Source organism: Panulirus ornatus, chromosome 5 (assembly GCF_036320965.1).
Source record: "Panulirus ornatus isolate Po-2019 chromosome 5, ASM3632096v1, whole genome shotgun sequence".
In the NCBI taxonomy this organism is placed as follows: domain Eukaryota; kingdom Metazoa; phylum Arthropoda; class Malacostraca; order Decapoda; family Palinuridae; genus Panulirus; species Panulirus ornatus.
In genome coordinates, this window is record NC_092228.1 from 14,388,044 (window position 1) to 14,405,784 (window position 17,741).

Genomic DNA, 17,741 nt, shown 5'->3' on the forward strand with positions numbered 1-17,741 from the left:
CAAAGGAGCCCACCTTAACCTGATGCGGAACAGAATGCAGCCTTAAAGCTGCAGGAGTGCCAGTTTTAATGACATCTACTAAAAGCATAAATTATACTGCTACAGAAACACAAAGAGAAATATAATGTTACAAAAACAAAGGGGTTTTACATTAAACTGTCATAGGGTTGTGGAAATTAGAATCAATAAGGACAAAAACCTATTCATAAACTGCTAAGTAAATCCCCTAAGATAAAATATCGTATGCTCTAATAAAAAGGACCTGAAATAAATACTTCATACTATCCATGTCATCAGTTATATTGAGACTACTCACCCTAAGAATTTGGCACCAGCAGGCCCCATCTCAAGGATCCTTGAAGCAAGAGCTTCACCCTCCATGAGAGGTGGAGCATGGACTAGTTTATCCTTCTTCAAGTAACGGCATGTGACCCTCATTGGCATTGCAGCTTTTCGGGGTGGAATAATGACACGTACACCAGAATGCCTGCAGCCTCGCATGGCACCACCTCGAGCATCAACCATGAAGCTCACTAGGAATCTGTGATATTTAATCATCATCAAATTGGCCTAATCTTATTATGACTTGAAACTAAATACTTCATTGTTAATGAAACTTTTTCTTGCATAAAATCTTATTAAATAAATGAAGCATCATTCCAAGTTTTCAGTCTTTCTGTGCTACTTACAAGACAAAATATATTAATTTGAACAAGTGGGATGATTTACTGTGGATATCTTATTTTACAATTCATAAAAATATGTATCATATATTCCCATTTCAAGTGAAGTGAAAAATAAAGTTTTATATCAATGAATTGAATTGCAAACTTTTAAGATCTTTTTTATTTACATCAGACAAGTAATGCAATCATACACTAAAATCATGTAAAAAACATAAGGAAAAGCAATCAAACTATTCTGTACAAATACAGATTGCATCCTCTGCATTAAATCAGAGTTAAATGTTATTTACAAATCCAAAGCTAGTAGAATGTCTGAAATATGTGACATCATACTATCAAATCACAACTACAAGTTTGGAGAAGTTGCTGAAAAAGAATGCAATAAAATACTACTCAGAACCTAAAAAACACAAAACAAACCCAGGAAATATAGCTTTAGAATATTAGTGAATAATTTTTTAATACTGTAAATATAATACAGGTACAGTACACAAGAAATCTACACGCAGGCCAAAACTCTTAATACTCACGTCTTCCATGAGAGTTTGCTGTTACAAGAAGCGTGCAAGAAAAGGTTAGAAATGCACAATTAGTTACCAGCTGTAAAAAAGCCCCCAGACAAACAGGTAGGTTATGGTTAGCATATATAGGATGGAGAATGTTAGCACAAATAAATCATGTATGGTGTAGTATATATGACAGACTAGCAATCATATAATTTTTGAAAACATTATTGAGACCTCCTCCAATAACAGAAAAGAATGAACCTTTATTACTAACTTCAATTATGGACAATGTCACTTGCCTCAGTAACCCAGAATGTGGGGGGGAAGGAAAAGCTATCACCAAATGCAGAAAATCCCTAAGAAATTTACAAGAAGATAAACCATTCTGATACAACAGAATCTATTGATAAAACTGCACAAGAGTAATATGCTTAACTCACAACAGCAGTGTAGTCTTTATTAACATGCCTCATATACTTTCAATTTTCCAAGATAATTTCATTTGGTCATAATCATTACAGGTGTAAGGTATGTAAACATCTTAAATTCCTCTTGCATATGAGGGCCAATTTTCATCTTGCTTCAGGTAATGCTTTTTATAATATAATACTTACAGTAAATGCTACCATTCTGTAGATTTATTCCAAAGAGTAAAATTCTAAGTTAAGAACTATTTTTTCGTGATACAAAATCAAAATAAAAAAATATGAGGTAAAATCACCTAATTATCTTGTACACCTTGCCTCATTGGCTTAAAATGAATCTACAGCAAAGAAGTATGTAGAGATACACTGCAAGCAATATCATAATCTCCCTTCAGCAAAAACTTCTGATTAGTTGAAGTTCCCTTCAACAAAAACATTTGATCAGGTACTATATCACATTCTATGTTAACTTCATGCTCAACTTTCATTAACCCTGCATCATGGAAGCTTGATAAAGCAATTCCTATGGTATTTGTGCTGAAAGTCTGTAAGTGAATTTTACATATATACCAAAGCCATATTTTCTATTATGAATTAAAAACACCTGTTGTCCTTTGTTTCAGCTGGGCATTTCTGCCATGAGAAAATTAAAGTGGTTTCCCTTGGAAGTCTTCCTTTCTAAACAAGATCAATTTAAGCAATGTTTGAGAAATTCTGTTATACATGTGCAATGCCATTAGTTGCAATCATAAAGAACTTTTGGTTTAATTAGTATTTGGGAAAATCATCTCTTGCTTGTTCAAAGAGAGAAGAATAAGATTTCATCTACCATCTACCAGTCTTACTCTATATCTCATCAGGATAAAAGGGACAAAAGTTTTCTTTTCTTCCCACAAGCATCCAATAATCACACAAAATTATTAAAGGCAACATGCTCTGTACATCACATGCTCAATCCATCTCATCATATTCAAGAAAGATCCTTCTCTCTCTTGATAAATGGTGTCCTTGGATATAATAAAAAGGCACTCTATCATTGCATTAAAAAAGGCAATGAACATCTATAAGCTAAATAATTATATCTACAACACAAAAATCTATAAAAAAAGTTCCTCTATCAATCTTACTGAAATCTAAATGAAGTAGGATTAATCTGAGACACCACTCATACAAGAATGAAGAAACATTACAGTAAGGGGAAATGGCCACAGGTCTACAGCTTTCACTTAGGCAAATCTAAGTACTCACAAAACCTGTACAAAATTACCTCATAGACAAGACCTATTACATTACTCAATAGCACTTTATGAAGAAAAAAGATAATGTGACTTGAAAAACACATCAAAGAAAACTTATCTAAACTACAATATAAACATGTACAGCACATCAAGTACTCCTTAAGAGAAATAAATATGAAATTTTCTACACATATACGTAATTCTTTTTTCATACAGATTCTCCATCTCCTGGATTAGTGAGGTAGCACCCAAGAGCAGATGACTGAGCCTTAAGGAGAAAACTCCTAACTTAGCCCTCTTCTCCATTCCTTCTTTTGGAAAAAAAAACTGTAGGGGAGAATTTCCAGCCCCCTGCTCCTACCCCGTTCAGTTGCCTTCTATGACAGGGAAAAAGTGGGCAGTGTTTTCCACCTTATCCCAAAGGACTTTTTAAAAGGGGAAGGAGCTGGGGGCTGGAAATCCTCCCCTCTCGTTTTTAGTCCCTCGAGGGCTGATTCGGGTGAGAAACTGCAGAAGCTGGTGACTGAGTTTGGTAAAGTGTGTGAAAGAAGAAAGCTGAAAGTAAATGTGAATAAGAGCAAGGTTATTAGGTACAGTAGGGTTGAGGGACAAGTCAATTGGGAGGTACGTTTAAATGGAGAAAAACTGGAGGAAGTGAAGTGTTTTAGATATCTGGGAGTGGATTTGGCAGCAGATGGAACCATGGAAGCGGAAGTAAATCTTAGGGTGGGGGAGGGGGCGAAAGTTCTGGGAGCGTTGATAAAAATGTGTGGAAGTCAAGAAAGTTATCTTGGAATACAAAAATGGGCATGTTTGAAGGAATAGTGTTCCAACAATGTTATATGGTTGTGAGGCGTGGGCTATAGATAGAGCTGTGCGTAGGATGGTGGATGTGCTGGAAATGAGAAGTTTGAGGACAATATGTGGTGTGAGGTGGTTTGATTGAGTAAGTAGTGAAAGGGTAAGAGAGATGTGTGGTAATAAAAAGAGTGTGGTTGAGAGAGCAGAAGAGGGTGCTTTGAAATGGTTTGGTCACATGGAGAAAATGAGTGAGGAAAGATTGACACATAAGATATATGTGTCAGAGGTGGAGGGAATGAGGAGAAGTGGGAGACCAAATTGGAGGTGGAAAGATGGATTGAAAAAGATTTTGAGTGATCGGGCCCTGAACATGCAGGAGGGTGAAAGGCATGTGAGGAATAGAGTGAATTGGAACGATGTGGTTTACCGGGGTCAACATGCTGTTAATGGATTGAACCAGGGCATATGAAGCGTCTGGGGTAAACCATGGAAAGTTCTGTGGGGCCTGGATGTGGAAAGGGAGCTGTGGTTTCGGCGCATTATTACATGACAGCTAGAGACTGAGTGTGAACAAATGTGGCCTTTGTTGTCTTTTCCTAGTGCTACCTCGGGCACATGCGGGCGGAGGGTGGTTGTCATTTCATGTGTGGTGGGGTGGCGACGGGAATGAATAAGGGCAGACAGTATGAATTATGTACATGTGTACATATGCATATGACTGAGTGTGTATATATATGTATACGCTGAGATGTATAGGTATGTATATGTGGTGTGTGTGGACGTGTATGCATATACATGTCTATGTGGGTGGGTTGGGCCATTCTTTCGTCTGTTTTCTTGTGCTACCTCACTAACACAGGAGACAGTGACAAAGTATATTAAATGAATATAAATTATATAAATTATATAAAAGAAAGAGACAGGAGGTCAAGAGAAAGGTGCAAGAGGTGAAAAAGAGGGCAAATGAGAGTTGGGGTGAGAGAGTATCATTAAATTTTAGGGAGAATAAAAAGATGTTCTGGAAGGAGGTAAATAAAGTGAGAAGACAAGGGGGCAAATGGGAACGTCAGTGAAGGGCGCAAATGGGGAGGTGATAACAAGTAGTGGTGATGTGAGAAGGAGATGGAGTGAGTATTTTGAAGGTTTATTGAATGTGTTTGATAATGGAGTGGCAGATATAGGGTGCTTTGGACGAGGTGGTGTGCAAAGTGAGAGGGTTAGGGAAAATGATTTGGTAAACACAGAGGAGGTAGTAAAAGCTTTGCGGAAGATGAAAGCCGGCAAGGCAGAAGGTTTGAATGGTATTGCAGTGGAATTTATTAAAAAAGGGGGTGAATGTATTATTGACTGGTTGGTAAGGTTATCTAATGTATGTATGACTCATGGTGAGGTGCCTGAGAATTGGCAGAATGCATGCATAGCGCCATTGTACAAAGGCAAAGGGGATAAGAGTGAGTGCTCAAATTACAGAGGTATAAGTTTGTTGATTATTCCTGGAAAATTATATGGGAGGGTATTGATTGAGAGGGTGAAGGCATGTACAGAACATCAGATTAGGGAAGAGCAGTGTGGTTTCAGAAGTGGTAGAGGATGTGTGGATCAGGTGTTTGCTTTGAAGAATGTATGTGAGAAATACTTAGAAAAGCAAATGGATTTGTATGTAGCATTTATGGATCTGGAGAAGGCATATGATAGAGTTGATAGAGATGCTCTGTGGAAGGTATTAAGAATATATGGTGTGGGAGTCAAGTTGTTAGAAGCAGTGAAAAGTTTTTACTGAGGATGTAAGGCATGTGTACGTGTAGGAAGAGAGGAAAGTGATTGGTTCTAAGTGAATGTAGGTTTGCGGCAGGGGTGTGTGATGTCTCCATGGTTGTTTAATTTGTTTATGGATGGGGTTGCTAGGGAGGTGAATGCAAGAGTTTTGGAAAGAGGGGCAAGTATGAAGTCTGTTGTGGATGAGAGAGCTTGGGAAGTGAATCAGTTGTTGTTCGCTGATGATACAGCGCTGGTGGCTGATTCATGTGAGAAACTGCAGAAGCTGGTGACTGAGTTTGGTAAAGTGTGTGAAAGAAGAAAGTTAAGAGTAAATGTGAATAAGAGCAAGGTTATTAGGTACAGTAGGGTTGAGGGTCAAGTCAATTGGGAGGTGAGTTTGAATGGAGAAAAACTGGAGGAAGTGAAGTGTTTTAGATATCTGGGAGTGGATCTGGCAGCGGATGGAACCATGGAAGCGGAAGTGGATCATAGGGTGGGGGAGGGGGCGAAAATTCTGGGAGCCTTGAAGAATGTGTGGAAGTCGAGAACATTATCTCGGAAAGCAAAAATGGGTATGTTTGAAGGAATAGTGGTTCCAACAATGTTGTATGGTTGCGAGGTGTGGACTATGGATAGAGTTGTGCGCAGGAGGATGGATGTGCTGGAAATGAGATGTTTGAGGACAATGTGTGGTGTGAGGTGGTTTGATCGAGTAAGTAACGTAAGGGTAAGAGAGATGTGTGGAAGTAAAAAGAGCGTGGTTGAAAGAGCAGAAGAGGGTGTTTTGAAATGGTTTGGGCACATGGAGAGAATGAGTGAGGAAAGATTGACCAAGAGGATATATGTGTCGGAGGTGGAGGGAACGAGGAGAAGAGGGAGACCAAATTGGAGGTGGAAAGATGGAGTGAAAAAGATTTTGTGTGATCAGGGCCTGAACATGCAGGAGGGTGAAAGGAGGGCAAGGAATACAGTGAATTGGATCGATGTGGTATACCGGGGCTGACGTGCTGTCAGTGGATTGAATCAAGGCATGTGAAGCGTCTGGGGTAAACCATGGAAAGCTGTGTAGGTATGTATATTTGCGTGTGTGGACGTATGTATATACATGTGTATGGGGGTGGGTTGGGCCATTTCTTTTGTCTGTTTCCTTGCGCTACCTGGCAAACGCGGGAGACAGCGACAAAGCAAAAAAAAAAAAAAATATATATATATATATATATATATATATATATATATATATATATATATATATATATATATATAAGAATACTTTCCACGCATTCCTAGCGTGTCGTAGAAAGCGACTAGAGGGGACGGGAGCGGGGGGCCAGAAATCCACCCCTCCTTGTATTTTTTTTAACTTTCTAAAATGGGAAACAGAAGAAGGAGTCACGCAGGGAGTGCTCATCCTCCTCGAAGGCTCAGATTGGGGTGCCTAAATGTGTGTGGATGTAACCAAGATGTGAAAAAAGGAGAGATAGGTATTATGTTTGAGGAAAGGAACCTGGATGTTTTGGCTCTGAGTGAAACGAAGCTCAACGGTAAAGGGGAAGAGTGGTTTGGGAATGTCTTGGGAGTAAAGTCAGGGGTTAGTGAGAAGACAAGAGCAAGGGAAAGAGTAGCAATACTCCTGAAACAGGAGTTGTGGGAGTATGTGATACAATGTAAGAAAGTAAATTCTCGATTAATATGGATAAAACTGAAAGTTGATGGAGAGAGATGGGTGATTATTGGTGCATATGCACCTGGGCATGAGAAGAAAGATCATGGGAGGCAAGTGTTTTGGGAGCAGCTGAATGAGTGTGTTAGTGGTTTTGATGCACGAGACCAGGTTATAGTGATGGGTGATTTGAATGCAAAGGTGAGTAATGTGGCAGTTGAGGGAATAATTGGTATACATGGGGTGTTCAGTGTTGTAAATGGAAATGGTGAAGAGCTTGTAGATTTATGTGCTGAAAAAGGACTGATGATTGGGAATACCTGGTTTAAAAAGCGAGATATACATAAGTATACTTATGTAAGTAGGAGAGATGGCCAGAGAGCGTTATTGGATTACGTGTTAATTGACAGGCGCGCGAAAGAGAGACTTTTGGATGTTAATGTGCTGAGAGGTGCAACTGGAGGGATGTCTGATCATTATCTTGTGGAGGCTAAGGTGAAGATTTGTATGAGTTTTCAGAAAAGAAGAGTGAATGTTAGGGTGAAGAGGGTGGTGAGAGTAAGTGAGCTTGGGAAGGAGACTTGTGTGAGGAAGTACCAGGAGAGACTGAGTACAGAATGGAAAAAGGTGAGAACAATGGAAGTAAGGGGAGTGGGGGAGGAATGGGATGTATTTAGGGAATCAGTGATGGATTGCGCAAAAGATGCTTGTGGCATGAGAAGAGTGGGAGGTGGGTTGATTAGAAAGGGTAGTGAGTGGTGGGATGAAGAAGTAAGATTATTAGTGAAAGAGAAGAGAGAGGCATTTGGACGATTTTTGCAGGGAAAAAATGAAATTGAGTGGGAGATGTATAAAAGAGAGACAGGAGGTCAAGAGAAAGGTGCAAGAGGTGAAAAAGAGGGCAAATGAGAGTTGGGGTGAGAGAGTATCATTAAATTTTAGGCAGAATAAAAAGATGTTTTGGAAGGAGGTAAATAAAGTGCGTAAGACAAGGGAGCAAATGGGAACTTCAGTGAAGGGGGCAAATGGGGAGGTGATAACAAGTAGTGGTGATGTGAGAAGGAGATGGAGTGAGTATTTTGAAGGTTTGTTGAATGTGTTTGATGATAGAGTGGCAGATATAGGGTGTTTTGGTCGAGGTGGTGTGCAAAGTGAGAGGGTTAGGGAAGATGATTTGGTAAACAGAGAAGAGGTAGTAAAAGCTTTGCGGAAGATGAAAGCCGGCAAGGCAGCAGGTTTGGATGGTATTGCAGTGGAATTTATTAAAATAGGGGGTGACTGTATTGTTGACTGGTTGGTAAGGTTATTTAATGTATGTATGACTTATGGTGAGGTGCCTGAGGATTGGCGGAATGCGTGCATAGTGCCATTGTACAAAGGCAAAGGGGATAAGAGTGAGTGCTCAAATTACAGAGGTATAAGTTTGTTGAGTATTCCTGGTAAATTATATGGGAGGATATTGATTGAGAGGGTGAAGGCATGTACAGAGCATCAGATTGGGGAAGAGCAGTGTGGTTTCAGAAGTGGTAGAGGATGTGTGGATCAGGTGTTTGCTTTGAAGAATGTATGTGAGAAATACTTAGAAAAGCAAATGGATTTGTATGTAGCATTTATGGATCTGGAGAAGGCATATGATAGAGTTGATAGAGATGCTCTGAGGAAAGGTATTAAGAATATATGGTGTGGGAGGCAAGTTGTTAGAAGCAGTGAAAAGTTTTTATCATGGATGTAAGGCATGTGTACGTGTAGGAAGAGAGGAAAGTGATTGGTTCTCAGTGAATGTAGGTTTGCGGCAGGGGTGTGTGATGTCTCCATGGTTGTTTCATTTGTTTATGGATGGGGTTGCTAGGGAGGTGAATGCAAGAGTTTTGGAAAGAGGGGCAAGTATGAAGTCTGTTGGGGATGAGAGAGCTTGGGAAGTGAGTCAGTTGTTGTTCGCTGATGATACAGCGCTGGTGGCTGATTCATTTGAGAAACTGCAGAAGCTGGTGACTGAGTTTGGTAAAGTGTGTGAAAGAAGAAAGTTAAGAGTAAATGTGAATAAGAGCAAGGTTATTAGGTACAGTAGGGTTGAGGGTCAAGTCAATTGGGAGGTAAGTTTGAATGTTGAAAAACTGGAGGAAGTAAAGTGTTTTAGATATCTGGGAGTGGATCTGGCAGCGGATGGAACCATGGAAGCGGAAGTGAATCATAGGGTGGGGGAGGGGGCGAAAATCCTGGGAGCCTTGAAGAATGTGTGGAAGTCGAGAACATTATCTCGGAAAGCAAAAATGGCTATTTGAAGGAATAGTGGTTCCAACAATGTTGTATGGTTGCGAGGCATGGACTATGGATAGAGTTGTGCGCAGGAGGGTGGATGTGCTGGAAATGAGATGTTTGAGGACATTGTGTGGCGTGAGGTGGTTTGATCGAGTAAGTAATGTAAGGGTAAGAGAGATGTGTGGAAATAAAAAGAGCGTGGTTGAGAGAGCAGAAGAGGGTGTTTTGAAATGGTTTGGGCACATGGAGAGAATGAGTGAGGAAAGATTGACCAAGAGGAAATATGTGTCGGAGGTGGAGGGAACGAGGAGAAGTGGGAGACCAAATTGGAGGTGGAAAGATGGAGTGAAAAAGATTTTGAGTGATCGCGGCCTGAACATGCAGGAGGGTGAAAGGCAGGCAAGGAATAGAGTGAATTGGATCGATGTGGTATACCGGGGTTGACGTGCAGTCAGTGGATTGAATCTGGGCATGTGAAGCGTCTGGGGTAATCCACAGAAAGTTGTGTGGGGCCTGGATTTGGAAAGGGAGCTGTGGTTTCGGGTATTATTGCATGACAGCTAGAGACTGAGTGTGAACGAATGGGGCCTTTGTTGTCTTTTCCTACCGCTACCTCGCACACATGAGGGGGGAGGGGGATGGTATTCCATGTGTGGTGAGGTGACGATGGGAATGAATAAAGGCAGACAGTGTGAATTGTGTGCATGGGTATATATGTATGTGTCTGTGTGTGTATATATATGTGTACATTGAGATGTATAGGTATGTATATTTTGTGTGTGTGGACGTGTATGTATATACATGTGTATGGGGGTGGGTTGGGCCATTTCTTTCGTCTGTTTCCTTGGGCTACCTCGCAAACGCAGGAGACAGCAACAAAGCAAAATAAATAAATATATAAATATTATTATCATAATTGCTGTTTCTAGTGTTGGTGAGGAAGTGCCAGGAAACAGACGGAGAATGACCCATCCACTCATATACATATACATGTATACATAATTTTGTGCGTGATCAAGTATATTCTTAAGAGTCCACGGGAAAAATGAAATGCGATAAGTTCCCAAGTGCACTTTCGTGTAATAATCACATCATCAGGGGAGACACAAGAGAGAAATATAACAGTGAATTGATATACAAAGAGACGTAGATAGGATGCCATTTGGTAAACATGCGATTGTCCAAGACAGACAACGAGCGTATCGTATACTTATTATTTTACAATAATATACCATGTTTCATTTTCCCCGTGGACTCTTAAGAATATGTACATAAATGCCCATATACACACATATACATATCAATATATATACATACACACACACTGACATATACATGTACATATTCATACTTGCTTGCCTTCATCTATTCCTGGCACCACCCTACCCCACAGGAAACCACATTGCTACCCCGGACTTTGCCTGCAGGAAGTTACAAAGCAAGTAAAAACTCATCTTTAGTGAGACTGTTTCACTGGGAGTAAAGTCTCATCTAAGAACTTCGTACTCTAAAGAATTTCACTTTCCCTGCTAATTTTTCACAACTGGCTGCCATGCCAGAGTCACTCTATGACTTCACACCTAAAACACTTAAAATCTACAATGGACTTCCTCAAGGAGCAGTTCTCTCTCTAACTCTCTTCCTGCATGACCTCCCATTAACTCAGGTAAGCATCAACATCAAGGTCCTTTCATATGTACACAACCTCACAATTACATCATAAAACCTTGACCACAGCAGCATCATAAAACATGCAGCAATACACTTCACTATTCGACGATGATTCTTCAATAACGGAATGTCTGCATCTCCACAAATTTTTTTACTCATCATCATCAAACATGCAGCAATATACTACACAATTGGAACAATGGCTCACCAAGAACATCTAAATCTTCACAGAAGTCTTCAGTCACCCTTTTAATGCCACAAAGAAATTAATCCAGCTCACACCCTTCAGGCATGAAGAATGGACAGTCATTCCTACTGGGGAAAAAAAAATTCTAGGCATCCCATATGACGCACACACAAGAAATTCACTCCCTTTTTAAAAAACATTCAACTCAAAAAGAAGTGCCCTTAGAACACTAGCTAGCACCAAATTTTGACAAGGCAGAGAATCCCTAAACATACTACACAAACAATTCATCCATTCCATTTTACATTCTGCCTCAACTGTCTGGTTTTCCACCCCCTCAAAAGCAAATATAACGAATGTGCAAACCATACAAAATATAGTCCATTCAGAGCATTTGCTACCAGCCTGGTAACCAAAAAGACACATTACCTTCACAATGAAACAAATCTCCTCCAAACACAGTCCAACCTTAGCATCAGTAGCACTCAATTCTATGCAAAAGCACTGAAACCATCACACCCAAACCACTTTATAACTAATCACTAAACCACACAAAGAAATAAAAAGTCTATCTCTGCCTCACATTTAAAGCTAACTCTTCAGTAACCTCTAATCACAGATCCCCCCACCCTCCTGAAAATTAGAATACTGACAAAACACATACACAGTGAACTAACCTGACAAGCACTAAACAATTGACCTCCAAACTCAGATATAAACTACAACCCACTTGACATACACCCATTAGAAACCATACTACCCACTGAAACATGAGTCACAGTCTCCCATCTACCCTATGAATGTCTTCCAAACTACCAACACCATCTTAAAATAAGCCATGACTCTACATGCCCACAATGCAACTACCATAAAGGAGGCATCAAACACTACAACTCAACTGCCCTGCACTCTCAGCATAAGAAAACACATGCAACACTTTATATATATCATTATCATCATCTTACTATCATACTTGATCGCAATTTCCTGCATCAGCGACGTAGCACCAGGAAACAAATGAAGACTGATCCACTCATACACACACATGCTGATACCAAGAGAGAAATGAAATACGACAAGTTCCAAAGTGGACTTTTGTGTAATGATCACATCATCAGGGGTGGTAAAAGAATGAGACAGAACAGTCAGTTGATATAAAAGGAAGAGACATAGCTAAGATGCCATTAGTAAATATGCTATACTGGATGGTGGTGTTCAGGTCTGGCATAATGCCTGTCATAAAATTTTCATTATGTGGACAGAGAAGGGAATTATTTACAAATTTTGTTTATAACAAAGCTATCCATTTGTATAGACCTTCACTAATATTAATGTTACAATTCTTTGTGCATTTAATAATAAAAGATTCAATGATATTCACATGGTAAAGGAGTTACAGTTTATAACCGAATTAGTGCCGGGAAACAGTCAAAGAAAGGCTCATCCACTCATACACATATATATATACATAAATGCCCATACATGCACATATACATATCAACATACACACATATACATATAAACATAGTCACACTTGCTTGCCCTCATCCATTCCCAGTGTCACCCCGCCCCACAGGAAACAACATCATTACCCCCTGCTTCAGCCAAGCAGCGCCAGGAAAACAGAAAAAAAAAGGCCACATTCATTCACACTCAGTCTCTAGCTGTTGTGTGTAATGCACTGAAACCACACCTCCCTATCCACATCCAGGCCCCACAGACCTCTCCATGGTTTACCCTGAACATTTCACATGCCCTGGCTCAGTCCATTATATACACCTTACCTTCCTCCCTCAGGTGTCCCTTCTATATATGCACATATTTATATATATAGTTTATTCAAGTTTTCACAAAACTGGTGAAAATCTGTATATAACAAAGTCAAGGTATCAAATCTTGTCTAGAGGAAATCAAAAGCCCATATAACAAGGTTCTCACTTTTCTCCAACAGCAAGACCCCTGTTATATGCACTAATTGTCAGGAATAGACTGGGAAAATGCAGGCAAGCAGGGATATAAAGGAAAAACAAATGATTATCACTGATTCATAATGTTCCAACAAAAAATTTGTTGCAAAGCAAATCAATTTAGAATACAGTTGTACACTAGATCCCTGGTAATCATAATACTTCTGATAATGCAAACAAGTTCATATAACATTCAGTTACAGTGCACACAAAGATACAATGGCAAACAAAGCTTTAGTCTTAGCAACAAATTTGAAATTGGGCCATATATTTTTTTAAAGGAGCATGTTGGAGACAAGGATGCGTGATGTGAGCGTGCCAACCTGTCTCGCCACATGCCCGAAGTGTTGGTCCCAGATGATAGACAGGACGCCAGGCTGTTCAGGCTCACTCTGCAACCCCCAAGGCCAGGTCAAGTAGGCTCACAATTAACACAGCAGAACATTACACCAGCCCCGAGCACTCAGGCATAGGACCCAATCCACCCAGGTACTATACCATACCCTAAGTGCTGGTATAAATAAGTGCATCCCAATTGTTAAGCCACCAAATCATCATTTCTTCTTACAGCTCTAGTGCACACACAAATCAAGCTTCAAAGAATTCATTGCCAAACTAAGCCAAAATCATTATATGACATATAACAAGTGCTGGATAAAGAAGGGTACATTTAGCTTGATAGGTAAGAAACACAAATAATTTTATGAATTTTGCAAAAACCTAAAAGTTATAGTGCTCATGAAATTAGCATCAACAGCAAACAGGGTAGGATAAAGGAGTAACCATGAATAATAAGCATTAACAATTCTACAACCTATTATCATAAATCTCTTATAAGTAACACAGCAAATCACATAACCAGGCAACAATCAATGCTCCTCAGCTGCACTGCTACCCTATAATATGATCTACCGTTGTTTGACTGCCATTATACTGTGGGAGGAGAGTGAAGAGGAGTAGTGAAGCCCGTCACAATACACAGCCAAGACTGAGCCAGCCGTGGACTTTCTCTACGTGTCTCACAGATTCTATTTCTGGCACCTGGCAGTGGCTTTTTCAAGGGTGATCTCAGAGCCTGGCTTCACAAGTGGCCATCTTTATCCACATCACTAATGATATTTAACCTCATAATTCAATTAACTGATATCAATATTTCTATAACTGAGGGATTCAGAAGCTATAAAATACTAATGATAATTTTGCTCACACAACAAACAAAATCCCTAAGCAAAGCTTGTGATAATGTACATAAGAAAAGATAAGAGTGAAAAGTTTTGAAACACTGGTTGTTAGTTGTCAAAAAAGCCCATACAGAATATAGCTATAATTGAGTTTTCAAGTTGCCCAACAGAGCTTTCCCAGACAAGAGATATCCCAGCAAAACAGCTTGTCCCACAGATCGAAGCAACAGGACATTAGTTATTTTAGTTCTTCCAATGCCCTGTTTTACCTTCTAAAATATGGCCAACCATTCTCCGGAGTTTCAGAGTCGTTGGTGAGAAACGAGTACACTGATGATCGATTGCCACTTCCCAAACTCTGAAAACTCTTGTAGCTGGACCAACCAATGGAGAATAAATACATTGTCATAAAATTTAACACACATTGCCAGCTGTATCATCATTGCTACTAAAGAAGCTTAAAAATTGATCAAACCTTTTCCACCAGGTCCTTGGTATTTTTTTAGATTCACTAGTGTATCTACAGTGTTGGCTCATAAAAAAAAATGTACATGCTACTACAGGACAGAACATACAAGGACAGTGTATTGTTAGTGCTGAAGTGAGTATTGAAATATTTCCTGTGCTTACAACTATATTAACTAATCAATTAATATCAAAATAATAAAACACTGTCTCATGAAAACCAGTCCAAGAAAACCTAACAGCTCATAAAGAATACTAATTCCAAATAACATTTGAGATAATATGGGAAATGAGAAGCAGGAAACAAGTAATGTATCTCTGGATCCATTTTTATATATTCCTAAAAGGTACAAATCAGTTAATCTACAAAAATACAATAAAATGAAATTTTTTCTCAGTCTGATGAGTATTTCATGAGACTATTGCACCACACACTGGCTGAATTTACATGTGGGTATTTCAAAATCTAAACTAATTGATCAGTTAAAGACTGAACAAGGACATTGAGACTGACAAACTTCACATTTGATTGAAAGATGGGTACACAAAGAGTGAAATCCTTAAACCACTTGCAAGCACAGCCAAAGTAAGTATGAAAAGTAAACTAATGGCAAGGTTGTGAACATGTTCTGGCAAACATCCAACACAACACTTGAGTTGAAATCTCACTCCACACGAGGGTAAACTGGGTAAGGAATGAAAGACAGACCATGATAACAAGTGAGTGATTCTTGAACTATGCTTAAAGTACCGGTTCACCTAGCTGCAAAATGCCTCCATGAAATTGAAACAAATGATACTCTAGTACTAACAAGACAGGTTAAATGCTTAATCTCAATACCACAATCTATATATCATATATTATAATTATCTATCTATCTACCTATACATAAAACCACTTTCTGCCATAGGACTCCCTTCCATCCATATTGGTAAATACATAGTTAAACAAATGAATAATAATAATAATAATAATAATAATAATAATAATAATAACAATAATAATGATAATAATAACAACAATAAAAATAATGGTGGAGGGGGCAAAGGTTCTGGGAGCGTTGAAGAATGTGTGAAAGGCGAGAACGATATCTTGGCGAGTAAAAATGGGATTGTTTGAAGGAATAGTGGTTCCAACAATGTTATATGGTTGTGAGGCATGGGCTATAGATAGGGTTGTGAGAAGGAGGATGGATGTGTTGGAAATGAGATGTTTGAGGATACTATGTGGCATGAGGTGGTTTGATCGAGTAAGTAGTGAAAGGGTAAGAGAGATGTGTGGTAAAAAAAGGGGTGTGCTTGAGTGAGCTGAAGAGGGTGTATTGAAATGGTTTGGTCACATGGAGAAAATGAGTGAGGAAAGATTGACAAAGAGGATATATGTGTCAGGGGTGAAGGGAACAAGGAGAAGTGGGAGACAAAATTGGAGGTGGAAGGATGGAGTGAAAAAGATTTTGAGCGATCAGGGCCTGAACATACAGGAGGGTGAAAGGCATGCAAGGAATGGAGTAAATTGGAACGCTGTCATATATTGGGGTCGATGTGCTGTTAATGGATTGAACCAGGGCATGTGAAGCATCTGGGGTTAAGTATGGAAGGTTTTGTGGGCCTGGATGTGGAAAGGGAGCTATGGTTTCGGTGCATTATACATGACAGCTAGAGACTGAGTGTGAATGAATGTGGCCTTTGTTGTCTTTTCCTAGCACTACCTTGCATGCATGCAGGGGAGGGGAGTGCCATTTCATGTGTGGCGGGGTTGCAGTGGGAATAGATGAAGGCATGTATGAATATGTACATGTGTATATATGTATATGGCTGTGTATGTATATATATGTATATGTTGTAATGTATAGGTATGTATATGTGTGCGTAAGGGCATTTATGTATATACATGTGTATGTGGGTAGGTTGGGCCATTCTTTCATCAGTTTCCTTGCACTACCTCGCTAACGCAGAGACAGTGACAAAATATAAAAAAAAAATTTTATTTGCTTTGTTGCTGTCTCCTGCGTTAGCGAGGTAGCGAAAGGAAACAGACAAAAGAATGGCCCAACCCACCCACATACACATGTATATACAAACACGTCCACACATGCACATATACATACCTATACATCTCAACGTATACATATATATACGCACACAGACATATACATATATATACATATGTACATAATTCATACTGTCTGCCCTTATTCATTCCCGTTGCCACCCTGCCACACATGAAATGACAACCCCCTCCCACGCATGTGCACGAGGTAGCACTAGGAAAAGAATGCAAAGGACACATTCGTTCACACTTAGTCTCTAGCTCTCATGTATAATGCCCCGAAACCACAGCTCCCTTTCCACATCCAGGCCCCACAGAACTTTCCATGGTTCACCCCAGACACTTCACATGCCCTGGTTCAATCTACTGACAGCACATCGACCCCAGTATACCACATCGTTCCAATTCACTTTATTCCTTGTACGCCTTTCACCCTCATGCATGTTCAGGCCCTGATCACTCAAAATCTTTTTCACTCCATCTTTCCACCTCCAATTTGGTCTCCCACTTCTCCTCGTTCCCTCCACTTCTGACACATATCCTCTTGGTCAATCTTGACACATATATCCTCTTGGTCAATCTTTCCTCACTCATTCTCTCCATGTGACCAAACCATTTCAAAACATCCTCTTCTGTTCTCTCAACCACACTCTTTTTATAACCACACATCTCTCCTACAGTTTCATTACTTACTCAATCAAAACACCTCACACCACATACTGTCCTCAAACATCTCATTTCCAGCACATCCACCCTCCTTCGCACAACTCTATCTATAGCCCACGCCTCAGTACCATATAACATTGTGGGAACCTCTATTCCTTCAAACATACCTGTTTTTGCTTTCTGAGATAATAATATGGTATTTAGATTAGTACTGATATTCA

The 17,741-nt window shown here is 39.6% G+C and overlaps 1 protein-coding gene across 39 annotated transcripts in view; it reads right to left on the reverse strand.

Annotated features, from left to right (window-relative positions):
• LOC139748583 (uncharacterized) overlaps positions 1 to 17,741 on the reverse strand; it is a 978,916-nt gene that overhangs the window by 473,430 nt on the left and 487,745 nt on the right. For 18 of the 39 annotated variants that reach the window (XM_071661673.1, XM_071661651.1, XM_071661668.1 and 15 more), the window contains 2 exons: positions 14,609 to 14,713; positions 317 to 541 (listed from right to left, as the gene is read on the reverse strand). In XM_071661673.1, coding sequence (XP_071517774.1) covers positions 317 to 541; positions 14,609 to 14,713 — 330 coding nt within the window. Of the gene's footprint in view, positions 1 to 316; positions 542 to 1,216; positions 1,235 to 13,481; positions 13,551 to 14,608; positions 14,714 to 17,741 lie in introns of all 39 variants that reach the window. The other 21 variants (XM_071661646.1, XM_071661676.1, XM_071661655.1 and 18 more) reach the window with 3 other exon arrangements.